Raw genomic sequence first — 14880 nt, 5'->3', positions numbered from 1 at the left:
GCCATTTTGAAAAATAATCTAGACCCTCCATCTAGTGTTCAGAAGATGTTTGCAACCCCTGACAATAACAGAATCAGGGCATCTAAATTTTATGGGAGCTTCAGAGAGGCACACGCTCCCAGTTTGGGGGGATTGAGGCGGTGTTGGGAGAAAGATCTGGGTATCCAGATCTCAGAGGACAGTTGGAAGATGCTGATCTCATCATGGTATGTCTGCTCACCTGAAACACAGTCTCAACTTATCCAGTACAAGTTGCTTCACAGAAACTATTGGACACCCAGTAAATTAGTCAGGTTGAAGCTCGCAGATAAGGACATTTGTTGGAAATGTCAGCAGGAAGTCGGGACTCTAGTTCATATGTTGTATACATGTCGGAAAAATGATTATTTGTGGGATGGGATCATCAACTTGGTGAATGATATTTTTAAACTTAATCTTTCTAAATCTCCAGCTATATGCGTCCTGGGCCTACTACCTGACGATAACATTCTCTCAAAAAAACAGAGATTGTGGATGCGTCTGGCTTTTATAACTGGTTGCAGGGTAATTCTTAGGCATTGGAAGTCATCCAGCCCCTGTTCTTTCAAGGAATGGACCGAACAAATGTCTAGGATGGCATCATATGAACGGGTTATGTATAGAATGAAGGGAAGAGAAGATATTTTTGAGCAGGTCTGGGGTCCCTTTTTGCGGTACATTGACAATGTCTCTTAGACATTATGATAAATGGTCTCTTAGAGGGATATTTCATGTGTCATTGGTATTTTGGTTGTTGTCTTTTTTTTTTTTTTTTTTTTTTTTTTTTTGCACCAGGGGGTTTTACCCTTATTCGTTTTTGTTTTTGCTGATGTTCTCCAGGAGGCGGTGTATTATTTTGTTTCTCCTGGGTTTTATTTATTTTATTTATTTATTTATTTATGTAATTTTTTTTTTTTTTTTTTTTTTTTTTTTTTGTGTGTTGTTTGTTTGCTTGTCTTAGTTTGTTTGTTTGTTTAGAAATGGACAGAGAACTGACAGTATGATTATTGCAGTTGTATATTTATTTATTAATGTTTCTGTCCATCCAAAAATATTAAAAAAAAAAAAAAAAAAAAAACAGAGAAATGTCTCTTTCCAAAATAAAAGCTATACTATCCGCTTCTTCTGGGCTATATTCTCAGCAGCATAAGGAGAATCACGTGCTAACAGCTGTCTAAATGACTCGGCTAAAGTTAGTAGCATGCTTGTTGTTTTTGTCTTTGCACTAGGATGATGTCGGCGTAAATGTGCAGTCATATTCGTTGTGTTCCCACTAGTGCTTTCAGGTTAATCTCGTTGAAATGACCTTAACGCCACAACACGGCAAATCTCCGTTAACGAGCTACCGCCGATCGCCCCGTGCATGGGGCTAGACGGCCAACACGTTAACGAGCTAACTGCGCTAACACACTAGTTCACACCAATGTAATTAAGCATTGCATGGCACATCCAACATACTGTTTTACTTTAGTTCATGACTCGCTTACCTTCAGGGTCATACGTCACATGAAAACCAAAATAATTCCAAACGCCAGATCTGAATGAGGGTGGGGGAGGTCCATCTTGCAAGGAGAGCTTAACTTCTGTCTCGCTAGCTTGCCCTGCGCTCTTCCTCCTGACTATGCTGTCTGTGTTGAGTGCTCAGTGGATCTGCGCTCGACAGTGCAGCCTAGGCGGAGTAGTCGAACACAGATTCACTGAGCGCTCAACACAGACAGCATCGTCAGAAGGAAAGTTGATAAAATAAATTACAAATGTTGTATTGTTCGATACATATGCGTACCGAACCGAAAGCACTGTATCGAACGGTTCAATATCGATACGAATATCGTTGCACCCCTAATATATATATATATATATATATATATATATATATATATATATTTATATATATATATATATATATATATATATACAGTTTTGGGGAGTAACGGAATACATGTACCGCCGTTACGTATTTAAAATACAAAATATAAGTAACTGTATTCCGTTACAGTTACCGTTTAAAAAGGTGGTATTCAGAATACAGTTACTTTGTTGAAATAAATGGATTACACTGCGGTACTTTCCTGTTTCATTTTGTCGCGGGTTAGGACTGTTTGGGTTTTGTTTGACAGCTACGTTCTGTTGTTCCAGGTGGCAGTGTTACGGTTGCCATGGTTACCGGGCGACGCTCTCTCTCTCTCTCTGCGACTGTGTGTTTCCTGGGTGAGAGAGCGCCTTTTCGTTTTTGTTGTGCTAAGCTAACAGGCAGAATGCTACAAGCATAGCTCTAAAGAATGTAGCATCATGGGCAGTGTATTCCGTGTTGCAGGGAGAATGGACTGCCATACACGTTAGGGGTCTCTGAGCGCGAGGAGGGAGAAAAAGGGGAGTGGAAAGGTACGAGTTGTCACTGAGGAAAAACGGGAGCTGGAAGCATGTAAATATAATAATAACCACTGCAGCCAAGAAGAGTGCCTGACGAGCCCAGTTGTAAGTAAGCTATGAAGACTCGACTGTACACCGTGTCCGTGTTTTCCTCCGAAAACAATAAGTTCCGTTGGAGCAGCCTTTCAACGCCTCTCTCTGTCTCTCGCAAGAAAAGTTGACCCACACAACAAAGTAAAGCTATTTTTCAGCTACGAGCCGACAGGGACCCCGCCGTATTAGTCAGAGGTCCCTTTACTACAGTTCGGAGTCGCGGACCTTCAGTAATAGTAATAAATCACACAGCAATAGTACATTCACGTTGTTGTAAAAAGCATGATAATATATTAAGTAATCCAAAGTATTCAGAATACGTTACTGTCATTGAGTAATGTAACGGAATACGTTACAGAATACATTTTGGGGCATGTATTCTGTATTCTGTAATGGAATACATTTTAAAAGTAACCTTCCCAACACTGTATATATATATATATATATATATACAGTGGGGCAAAAAAGTATTTAGTCAGCCACCGATTGTGCAAGTTCCCCCACTTAAAATGATGACAGAGGTCAGTAATTTGCACCAGAGGTACACTTCAACTGTGAGAGACAGAATGTGAAAAAAAAATCCATGAATTCACATGGTAGGATTTGTAAAGAATTTATTCGTAAATTAGGGTGGAAAATAAGTATTTGGTCACCTCAAACAAGGAAAATCTCTGGCTCACACAGACCTGTAACGTCTTCTGTAAGAAGCTTTTCTGTCCCCCACTCGTTACCTGTATGAATGGCACCTGTTTGAACTCATCATCTGTATAAAAGAGACCTGTCCACAGCCTCAAACAGTCAGACTCCAAACTCCGCCATGGCCAAGACCAAAGAGCTTTCGAAGGACACCAGGAAAAGTATTGTAGACCTGCACCAGACTGGGAAGAGTGAATCTACAATAGGCAAGCAGCTTGGTGTGCAAAAATCAACTGTGGGAGCAATCATCAGAAAATGGAAGACATACAAGACCACTGATAATCTCCCTCGATCTGGGGCTCCACGCAAGATCTCATCCCGTGGGATCAAAATGATCATGAGAACGGGGAGCAAAGATCCCAGAACCACACAGGGGGACCTGGTGAATGACCTGCAGAGAGCTGGGACCAAAGTAACAAAGGTCACCATCAGTAACACACTACAACGGCAGGGAATCAAATCCCGCAGTGCCAGACGTGTTCCGCTGCTGAAGCCAGTGCATGTCCAGGCCCGTCTGAAGTTTGCCAGAGAGCACATGGATGATACAGCAGAGGATTGGGAGAATGTCATGTGGTCAGATGAAACCAAAGTAGAACTTTTTGGTATAAACTCAACTCGTCGTGTTTGGAGGAAGAAGAATACTGAGTTGCATCCCAAGAACACCATACCTACTGTGAAGCATGGGGGTGGAAACATCATGTTATGGGGCTGTTTTTCTGCCAAGGGGACAGGACGACTGATCCTTGTTAAGGACAGAATGAATGGGGCCATGTATCGTGAGATTTTGAGCCAAAACCTCCTTCCATCAGTGAGAACTTTGAAGATGAAACGAGGCTGGGTCTTCCAACATGACAATGATCCAAAACACACCGCCCGGGCAACAAAGGAGTGGCTCCGTAAGAAGCATTTGAAAGTCCTGGAGTGGCCTAGCCAGTCTCCAGACCTCAACCCCATAGAAAATCTGTGGCGGGAGTTGAAAGTCCGTGTTGCTCGGCGACAGCCGCAAAACATCACTGCTCTCGAGAAGATCTGCATGGAGGAATGGGCCAAAATACCAGCTACTGTGTGTGCAAACCTGGTAAAGACCTATAGTAAACGTTTGACCTCTGTTATTGCCAACAAAGGTTATGTTACAAAGTATTGAGTTGTATTTTTGTTATTGACCAAATACTTATTTTCCACCCTGATTTACGAATAAATTCTTTACAAATCCTACCATGTGGATTCATGGATTTTTTTTTCACATTCTGTCTCTCACAGTTAAAGTGTACCTCTGGTGCAAATTACTGACCTCTGTTATCATTTTAGGTGGGGGAACTTGCACAATCGGTGGCTGACTAAATACTTTTTTGCCCCACTGTATATATGTATATATATATATATAACAGCTAAGATACTGCGCAGGACCCTCAAGCTCCCAGGCCTCTGGTAGAGGACCCGAGCTTGAAGGATAAACCGCCCGCAGGGGGGCGTGCTGGGTGGTTTTTTATATATATATATATATATATATACCTATACTGGAGTATTTTATATAATGGAATCACATGTTCGAGATCACAAGACCCACATATTTAAGTCAAATATTATCTCTAATTATATTAATGAAGTTTGTGCCACTTGTTGTATGAACACATGTTGTTCAATACTGTTTGAAAATGTAGTAATTAGGATCAGTAAGTAACCTTTGATTGTGTTAAGGCCAATGGTGACTAGTCCAAACATAGGGTTAATTAAACTTGGCACTGCTAAAGCATGCACCTGGGACCCTTTTTCTCCGTGCTCATCTTTTTTGCTCCACGTTGTGTCCAGCCCTTTCATTACCTATACGGTAAACAAACCTGGCCCCGGTGGGCATGCACCTGGGATTCAGTTTCTCGCATCAGCCGCCAGAAGATGAGAAAAACCCTTTCTTAGCATAGATACCAGTTTACTTCTGACAAGTGCACCTGACAAAATTGTCAAATTGATTAACTGTTAGCTGCCGTTTTGCAAACTTTTGGAATCACTTTGGCCATAAAACCGATGAAGGGACACATTTCAAAATGATGGATGTAAGACTGGTGCTTGAAAAGTTATGGGGTAGGGTCAGAAAGGTATGTAACATAAGTGTAAGATTAAAAGAAAGGAGCAAGGTGCAAGTATGATTAACAATGGATTGGAGAAAAGTATCAATAATTGAGATAATATTGACATTTGTAGATTTGATCGGAAATTCCTGCTCCTCCTCCTGCTGTTGGGTGGAAATTTACCAAACAACAGGAGGAGCGGTCACTGATCCTTTGTAAGAGGAGGGTCGATATGCCCCAGACTGCTGCTTTTTTCCTTTTTGTCATTTTGTGTGTTGTTGCTGTTTGTGCTTTAAGACCCTACACCCCAGGGTTTGCTTTGCTTGCTTTCCATGTGTTTTTTTGCTGTAAATGTACTGTTCTGCTCTTCATATGACACTGTTTAATAAACTCTGTTCCAAGAATTCTAGTCTTTTCCAGAGGATCTTTCTGAGTGTTTTGGTTTTAATTGGATCTGAAGGTTATCATATAGGCTTCAAAATTTGCAACCCAACACTGTAACGTCATCTATTGCCCTGAAAAGTTGTGACCCTCACCCAGAGAGCAGCAAAGTTGGTGGTGTGGTTACAGAAACACCTCATGAGTCCATCTGAAGTGTTTCCTTTAGAGCAACCACTGGTGCTCCAGTCCTTCTGACTGTAGTTCCAGAAAACACAAGAGAAGTCGTACAGAGACGTCCCACTTATGTTCTGAAACAGAAATACACAGCCTTACTCAGAAATCCACAACTCTGATTTACATGTAAACATACAATTTGCTTTCAAAAGCAGATGGTATGTTTCACATTTTTAGAGTTTATTGCACATATGCAGTTCTTTGAAAATAACACAGAACCATTTTAACAATAAAAACACAACTGGTCATAAGTTAGGTATGAATATTTTACTTTGTGATGTGTATATTGGTATTGTTCTATTTTTACACCATTATCACAGCTGCTACAGCTACTGCAAGTTTATTAATTTTTCTGTCTCATAAAAAACACCATAAACACTGCTCACTATCTGTGTGCCCTAAACCTGCAGATAAAGGTCAAACATGATACATTGTCAGGTGAGATCACAAGTTATTGAAGGAAAAGCTGTCCAGTGGTCACCATTATCTGAAATCTTGAAGATAAAACTGACTTAAAATAGGTCAACAAATATTAAAATTGACTTTAATTTGAAATGCTGGATTTCTTACTCTTGGCCTGAACATCATCTCCACATGTTGTGGCACCATGTTGGGTTCCTGCCCTCTGACGCTGGCTGACAGGACCCTGATGGTGGCCCGTCGCCTCAAGTAGAGTTTTGAACGGAAGAAACGATCGTTCTGATAGAGAACGAAACCCAGAGAGACGTTTGAGTCTGTCTGACGACTTCTGACACCTTTGCCTGACATAAGAGAAAGAAATCCACTGCAGTTGGTAAACTTTTGTGTGGGTGTAACAAGAACTGACAATGTCTGAAATAGAAGTGCTCCATTTTTATTAATAACAAACTAAAACAGCTCTCTTAAATACCTCTTAGTGACACCTTAAGCATCTTAACAAGTTCTGTTGTAAGACCGTGTAAGTCTAGAAAACTCACCTTGAGGGAATCTTACATAAATGAGGGCATCAGCTATGAAACCGTTTTCCACCACAACCTGTGTTGCATTTGTGTTCAGCTGAATTCTCTCAGCTACAAAACTGCCAGATGTCCCTGTAGCAGCAAAAGAAGTGAGCTGTTTGTGATCACATAATAAAAAATGCAGAACCTTACCACTGGATCTTTAATCTTAAAGCTACAAATATTGAAATTGTTCCACTACATCATGATATTCTGAGAGGAGACCTGTGTGTGCCTGTCCATGCAAGAACCTGGACAACTGTGGGGGGAACACAAACAGTTCTGTTAACTGTCCCCACTTCAACACAGTTTTACAGTTTAAAGATTCCCTAAAACCACAATATTTCTTGACTTGACGCACACCGGTGGATCTAATATCTATCTGAACAGATATGCCTTGAATGTTAAAAGTTATATTAGCGTATTTTTATTAGTGTCAAAGTTAGTCAAATTTGACCCAAACTGTATGTAAGGGATGAAAAGCAGTAAAATGGGGGAAAAAAATTAAAAAATTGGAGGATTACTTTTCTTTAACACCGTTTCTCACTGACCTCTAAGAGAAGTGAACTGGACTCCCTGAGTGTTTGCAGCAGGGATCTGTGCCGACTGGACCACCAGGTTTGGCTGAACCACCTGAGATTGAGATGCATTGAGACTGAGGCTGAGGTTCACTGAGAGCTGGTCCAGAGTCACCGTCAGCCTGGACATAACAAACAAAAGCAACCACAAAACAGGCTGTCTTACACTCACTGGTCTGTTAGATACATTTACAAAATTGATCATTAATGAAAGTATCTAATTAGCAAATCACATGGCAGTGACTCAGTACATGCATGCATATAGACATAGTCAAGATGACCATCTTGAATTTCAAACTGATCATTAGAATGGGGACAGGTTGGGACTTTGAATGTAGTTTTTTGGTGTCAAATGCACTGGTCTGAGTATTTTGGAAACTGATGATCTGCTGGGATATTTGCTTAAAACGGGTGTTCTCTTTAAATGTCGAGTTTACAGAAAACAGCCTGAAAAGGGGTTTATGGGTGTGCAACCAAAAAATCTCTAGCAATTGTGCAATGCTATCATGACAATATGGACCAAAATTTGAGGAACATTTCCAGCAAATTGTTGAATCTATGCAGTTCTGAAGTTAAAAGAGCATCAGTCCAACCTGCAACAATCAATGTGTATTTAATGAAGTACCTAGTGAGTATAGTTGCTTTAAACCAGGAAAAGCGGCTAATTTAAGCTAAACACAATTGAAGACGTCATATGAGTTAATAGATTAATATTTTATTCTTAGTACTTCACCCCAGAGTTGTGTTGTTTTCCTCTGTGTCATCTGATACAGTGGTGTTCAGCAGCTGACTGACCGTTGCTACTGCTGCCACTCTGACACTCTGCAACACAAACATGAACCAGGATGCTACAGTCAATAACTACTGATGCTACAGCAGGGTTTTTTCTTAAGTTTTGTTGACTGTTTGTACCTCTGTGGCGTTTGCAGACAGCAGCAGTGTGTTGGCGATCTCAGCCGCTGCTGTAACATTTTCGGCCGTCAGCTCTTCTGGGTTGGATGTCAGAATCTGAGTGCTGGTTGCCAGCATCTCTAAATCAGCTGGACTGGTCAGCTGAGTGGAAGAAATTCTTTTTTTTTTGTGGTCCTTAAATGAATGTGTAATCCTGTGCATGTCTTGCTGCCTTTTTACCGGATTACATAAAATACTCAGTTCAAGCTGCAACTGTATAAGACCATCAAGTAATAAGTCTTCAGAAGAATAAAAACAATTCTTACATTTTGTTGTATATCACTGAGTGTCAGGTTACACTGGAAGATATGTAGAGTGTTGAAACCTGGTGATTCGCTCATGAACAAGCATCTGGTTGAAGCCTGAGGTTTTCCAGCTGAGTGGGGATAGAAAGACAAACATCACTACATTGGGGTGTACCTGACAAAGTGATGTTGGACTGAAGGGATGACTTACCGCCACTTGTTCCCACTTCACATATTTCATCAGAATATGCGAACCAACCAATGGGTGTACGGGGGAACCTGAATCCTTCAAATCGTTGGGCTGCGCAGAAATTTACTAAGAAGACAAAGGTATTAAAATATAGGCAGAAAAAACATATAATTAGTTATTTATATAAAAATACAAAAGTGGAAAAAAATCGATGATCCATGTTTAGAGAAAGAATTTGAGTTTCAGTGATTATTTACAATCTGAATGCTGTTGACTGTTGACCAATCACATTTGAGCGGACTCCAATGGCATGTTCTTTTAAAATTGCATTTGCATAACCATCTCTTATTGTTTTGTTTTGTTTTATAACTGAGACAGGATTTTTGTAGTTTAAAAGCTGGATCACACAATAAAGTAAAGACCCGAAGATCCTAAGTTTGGACATGTAATGACTGCTCAAAGTGTTGGTTAGTTATTTATTTCAGTTAACGATCTGGTTGTGGTTTCCCACATCTTTATATCACAGAAAAAATGTAATTTATGTAAACTTTAATGTAACAACAAATATAAAAGTAAATTACTGACACAAAGCATCAGCTTGCGGCTAATAGCATCACATAGTTGCTGTTTTCTGCAAATCTAAAAAGTGAACAAAAAATTCAACCTTCTTTGTTTGTTTGTTTGTTTGTTCTTACCTTCTGAGCATGTCTCTCCAGTCCATTCATCAGGACAGAGGCAGACACCGTTTACGTTTTCCCCTCCATTATCACATTTCAGGGCAGTGGTGGTAGGCGGGGTAACTGAAGTTGGAGATGTAGTACTAGTAGAAGTAGAAGGTGTAGTGTAAGTTTTAGATGTAGTAATAGGAATTGTTGGGGAAGTAGTAAAGTTTTGTGTAATAGTAGTAACATTTGGTGCAGTAGTAATGTTTTGTGTAGTTGCAGTAATTTTTTGTGTAGTAGTAGCAGTAGTGCTTGGAGTACTAGTAATGTTTTGTGTAGTACTAGTAATGTTTTGTGTAGCAGTAGTGATGCTTGGTGCAGTGGTAATGTTTTGTGTGGCAGTAGTAATGTTTTGTGTAGCAGTAGTAATGCTTGATGCAGTAGTAATGTTTTGTGTAGTAGTAAGGCTTGGTGCAGTAGTAATGTTTTGTGTAGCAGTAGTAATGCTTGATGCAGTAGTAATGTTTTGTGTAGCAGTAGTAATGCTTGATGCAGTAGTAATGTTTTGTGTAGTAGTAAGGCTTGGTGCAGTAGTAATGTTTTGTGTAGTACTTGTAATGTTTTGTGTAGCAGTAGTGATGCTTGGTGCAGTAGTAATGTTTTGTGTAGTACTAGTAATGTTTTGTGTAGCAGTAGTGATGATTGGTGCAGTAGTAATGTTTTGTGTAGCAGTAGTGATGCTCGGTGCAATAGTAATGTTTTGTGTAGTATTTGTAATGCTTGGTACAGTAGCAATGTTTTGTGTAATAGTAGCAGTAGTGCTTGGAGTAGTAGCAATGTGTTGTGTAGTAGTAGCAGTAGCACTTGGTGCAGTAGTAATGTTTTGTGTAGTACTAGTAATGTTTTGTGTAGCAGTAGTGATGCTTGGTGCAGTAGTAATGTTTTGTGTAGCAGTAGTGATGCTCGGTGCAGTAGTAATGTTTCGTGTAGTAGTAAGGTTTGGTGCAGTAGTAATGTTTTGTGTGGCAGGAGTAATGTTTTGTGTAGCAGTAGTGATGCTTGGTGCAGTAGTAATGTTTTGTGTAGTACTAGTAATGTTTCGTGTAGCAGTAGTGATGCTTGGTGCAGTAGTAATGTTTTGTGTACTACTAGTAATGTTTTGTGTAGCAGTAGTGATGCTCGGTGCAGTAGTAATGTTTTGTGTAGCAGTAGTGATGCTTGGTGCAGTAGTAATGTTTTGTGTAGTACTAGTAATGTTTCGTGTAGCAGTAGTGATTCTTGGTGCAGTAGTAATGTTTTGTGTACTACTAGTAATGTTTTGTGTAGCAGTAGTGATGCTCGGTGCAGTAGTAATGTTTTGTGTAGCAGTAGTGATGCTTGGTGCAGTAGTAATGTTTTGTGTAGTACTAGTAATGTTTTGTGTAGCAGTAGTGATGCTTGGTGCAGTAGTAATGTTTTGTGTAGTAGTAAGGTTTGGTGCAGTAGTAATGTTTTGTGTAGTACTAGTAATGTTTTGTGTAGCAGTAGTGATGCTTGGTGCAGTAGTAATGTTTTGTGTGGCAGTAGTAATGTTTTGTGTAGCAGTAGTAATGCTCGATGCAGTAGTAATGTTTTGTGTAGTACTAGTAATGTTTTGTGTAGCAGTAGTGATGCTTGGTGCAGTAGTAATGTTTTGTGTGGCAGTAGTGATGCTTGGTGCAGTAGTAATGTTTTGTGTGGCAGTAGTGATGCTTGGTGCAGTAGTAATGTTTTGTGTGGCAGTAGTAATGCTTGATGCAGTAGTAATGTTTTGTGTGGCAGTAGTAATGCTTGATGCAGTAGTAATGTTTTGTGTAGCAGTAGTAATGCTTGATGCAGTAGTAATGTTTTGTGTAGCAGTAGTAATGCTTGGTGCAGTAGTAATGTTTTGTGTGGCAGTAGTAATGCTTGATGCAGTAGTAATGTTTTGTGTGGCAGTAGTAATGCTTGATGCAGTAATAATGTTTTGTGTAGTAGTAAGGCTTGGTGCAGTAATGCTTTGTGAAGCGGTGAAGCTTGGTGTAGTAGTAATATTTTGTGAGGTAGTAGAATGATCAGGAAGAGCAGTGGGCAGGAGTGCAGTAGTTGCAGTATCAGGGATGTCTGTTATTGCAGTCAACTCTGCTCCAGCTGTGGAGGAGGCTAAAGGAACAGATGTGGGAAACGCATCAGCATTACAATGATCAGTTTGACATTAGCAATGTTAACATGCTTTGTAATTAGTGATTGTCAGCAGAAGTGATATGTAAAAAACAAATACTATAAAAGTACTACAAATTAAATGTAGAGTATTTTCTGTGCTTACCATGACTTTAGTGTGTTGTTATTAAACACAATGCACAGCTTAGGCTGATACAGATAGTTTTACAGGTACTGCACATTAAAATGATGATCTGATGGTAGCAGTACAGGTAGAATCAGGACTACTCAGGTCATTCAATTTCAACCTGAGGGGACATGAACATCTGAACCCTGATATCCAGTAATGTTTTTTTCAGTCTGAAATAAAAGTCTGAATGACAAAAATGCACTCAGTACTAAAATCTATTAATATGGAGCTCCTGAAAGGTAATAGCGAACGATTTATTGTGTAACACTTCTGTTTTCTATAACTTTTTTAAGAAAAACACCAATGTGTCAATTAAGTACAAGTCTACAATCTAGTGTTGCAACTAATTAATAACTCTTTACTTGATAATGATGCCTAGGCTTGATCCACAGAGAAAATCTGGGCTGTTTTATGATGAACTGTTATGTTTTATAGCTGGGCACTGCTCATTATGATTATGGGACACACATAACAGTCATAGTTTTGCAAACAATTAATCTCGAGCAGTGACATAAAAAATAGAAAAAAAAAGTGTTTAACAGACACTGCATAGATCACTGTGAGCATCAACATCTATATGATGTAGAAAAATAATTAATACAAATTCTGCACTCGTGTGTGTATATACAGGTATATATATCACAGAGTTTGCTAGTTATAAAGATAATGACAAAGAAAAGTCTTGATACATGCTCAATCATCCAGGCAAGGAAATCCCAAAAACTTGAGTCTGTTCATTTGGATGTAGCATCTTTAGTGGAAGAAACAGCAGTCATCAAAGTGATTTCTTTAGTCTCACAATTTTTATATTAACAATCAAGGAACTGACCTCCCAGCCCATTTTTCATTCAGTGGGCTGGTATCAGTCATTGTGCAAGTGTACTGTTTATAAGGTTGGGGAATCCACCAGTCACCTGAGACTAAATAAGTCACTTGGATGACTTAGGAGGAAATGTTTCGCCCACTGAAAACGCTACGTCCAGATGAACAGAATCAACTTTTGGGGAATGACAAATTAACCAAAACAATAAAATGACATGTTTTTCCATTCTGTTGCTGAGATGTTTTTAATTGTTGGGTTAAGTCTGAGAAAAGCAAAAAAAAAAAATAGACAAATTATATAAATAATTTTATATATTGCATGCATAACTTATCTGTTCATACTGTAAACATTAGTTTAACCTTATTTATCTAAAATTAAGAAAAATCAAGTTTGACTTAGATGAGATTTCAGTGATGACTAAAATAATAGTTATTGTTGTCAAGGAAAAAATACAGTAGAAATTGTGTTTTATGGTATCATATGATGTGACTTAGGTCACACTGTGTCTCACTAACAACTCCAGAAATGCCAGCAACAATCAGATAAACTCAGTTGTTCTTACCCAGAGTGAAAACGAGCCAAACCCAGCCATCCATGATGTTGAGCTGCTGCAAATCAGATTTCCTGTTTGTCCGGTTTGGTAAAAGTTTACATATTTAAAGACGCCACTCTGTGAGTCTGCATGAAACCATTCAGCTGCATTATTCTGCTTCACAATGAGCCACCAGATCATATAACACATGATTGTTTTACTGCACGTTTTTTTTAAGGAAAAAGTTCCTGTATCGACTGTCTTTGCTCATAAGTTACCTATAAAGGACTTTGAACTGCAGTCCACCTTCGTAAAAGGTGCTAAATCAATAAATATGGTGTGATTTACCGTAGGGAAGGTGCACAGTGTGAAACCTGAAGTGTCACTGGTAAATCTCAGTATCTGCAAACTTTTAATGTCGTTTTTGTTTTTATTGTAAAACGATCAAGGACCTACAGTCAGCAGCAGTGAAGGTAAAGGTAACACGTGTTCATCAAAAACAGGTCAAAATAATAGAAACACCATAATACTGTATAGCAGTGATGTCCAACTCATTTTACATCATGGACCATGCACCACCCACTTTGCCTTTAAGTGGTCCTGACCAGTGAAACCCTTCTTTTTGTCACTGTACAGAAGTTTAACTGCAATCCATGAGATATCTTAATACGGGAAAAAGAAGTGTTGCTACAATCGTATGTCTTTTTTTTCTACATGATAGAGAAATGCTAATGTAGTTAATCAAAGAAATCTGTCAGCATGACTCTTTGGGTTTAAACTTTAAACAATCATTTTGTAAAATTACAGAGACGTCCTGGTAGCTCACTGTCCTCTACCTTTTTATTATTATTATTATTATTATTATTATTATTATTATTATTATTATTATTATTATGAGCCGATTGTAAAATAAATAAATAAATAACAGAGAGATTTCTATAGTACACAAAGAAAATGCAACTTTTCTGTCATTGAACTTTTTATCTATTACTTAATTACTTTAGTGTGGTATGAATGCACATGGGGGAGGTCTTTATCAGCAGGACAAGCAGTAAAACTCATGAAAATACAGTTAAAATCGAACATTTATGAGCCGACTGTGAGCCTCGAGCCTTACATTTGACACCCACTCTAATAATTTAGAGCCAGTTTACAGGGACTGGCTGTAAATTATTCAGTAGGGGGAGTTTTGTTTTAGGACAATTTAACCCAGAATTCAAATGTACAGAGAAAACAAGTAATGACCACTGATGCTGACCATGCTGGTGGCTGCCCACTGCTCCTTATGAGTTAAATGGAACAAAAAAGCTTCCATGTTTGGGTCAACCTCTCTACACCTGAAATGTAAATCATTATTAGGCAAAAGTGAGGAACATCAACTCCAAGTCCCAAAAAGTTGATTCTGTTCATCTGGACGTAGCGTTTTCAGTGGGAGAAACGTTTCGTCACTCATCTAAGTGACTTCTTCAGTCTCAGCTGACTGCAGGTTTCCCCAATCTTATAAACAGTACATTTGTATAATGAGAAACTAGCACCACTGAAGGAACAGTAGGCTAGGAGGTTAGTTTCTTCATCATAATTATGCAAATTCTCATGACCATTGATCAACAACTAGTGATCAAAGATCATTGATCAAAGACCACTGATCAAAGACGACTGATCAATGGCCATGAGTACCATTTACAGAGAGCTGGGGAATGGCTGCAATCACAGCATT

General features: G+C 39.0%; 2 protein-coding genes and 1 long non-coding RNA gene across 3 annotated transcripts in view; all 3 read right to left on the bottom strand.

Moving 5' to 3' along the window:
- The window catches only part of LOC113016448 (adhesion G-protein coupled receptor G7-like), a 28378-nt gene extending 19873 nt beyond the window's left edge, over positions 1-8505 (bottom strand). The window contains exons 1-6 of the mRNA XM_026159281.2: positions 8326-8505; positions 8147-8235; positions 7387-7535; positions 6815-6928; positions 6429-6619; positions 5780-5932 (exon numbers count right to left, since the gene is read on the bottom strand). Coding sequence (XP_026015066.2) covers positions 5780-5932; positions 6429-6619; positions 6815-6928; positions 7387-7535; positions 8147-8235; positions 8326-8442 — 813 coding nt within the window. The 5' untranslated portion in view covers positions 8443-8505. The remainder of the gene's footprint in view (positions 1-5779; positions 5933-6428; positions 6620-6814; positions 6929-7386; positions 7536-8146; positions 8236-8325) is intronic.
- LOC145424396 (uncharacterized) overlaps positions 1-14880 on the bottom strand; it is a 223292-nt gene that overhangs the window by 48058 nt on the left and 160354 nt on the right. The gene's annotated exons all lie outside the window — the stretch shown is intronic.
- Positions 8332-13398, bottom strand: LOC145424381 (uncharacterized). Its single transcript, XM_080297655.1, has 5 exons — positions 13194-13398; positions 9495-11621; positions 8821-8925; positions 8631-8740; positions 8332-8536 (listed from the first exon to the last, which is right to left on the bottom strand). The coding sequence occupies exons 1-5, from the start codon at positions 13225-13227 to the stop codon at positions 8501-8503; spliced, it is 2412 nt and encodes an 803-aa protein (XP_080153781.1). The 5' UTR covers positions 13228-13398; the 3' UTR covers positions 8332-8500.

Source organism: Astatotilapia calliptera, chromosome 23 (genome assembly GCF_964374335.1).
Source record: "Astatotilapia calliptera chromosome 23, fAstCal68.1, whole genome shotgun sequence".
Classification (NCBI taxonomy): Eukaryota; Metazoa; Chordata; class Actinopteri; order Cichliformes; family Cichlidae; genus Astatotilapia; species Astatotilapia calliptera.
The sequence above is the reverse complement of the archived record's forward strand: the minus strand, read 5'-3'. Positions and strand labels throughout refer to the sequence as shown.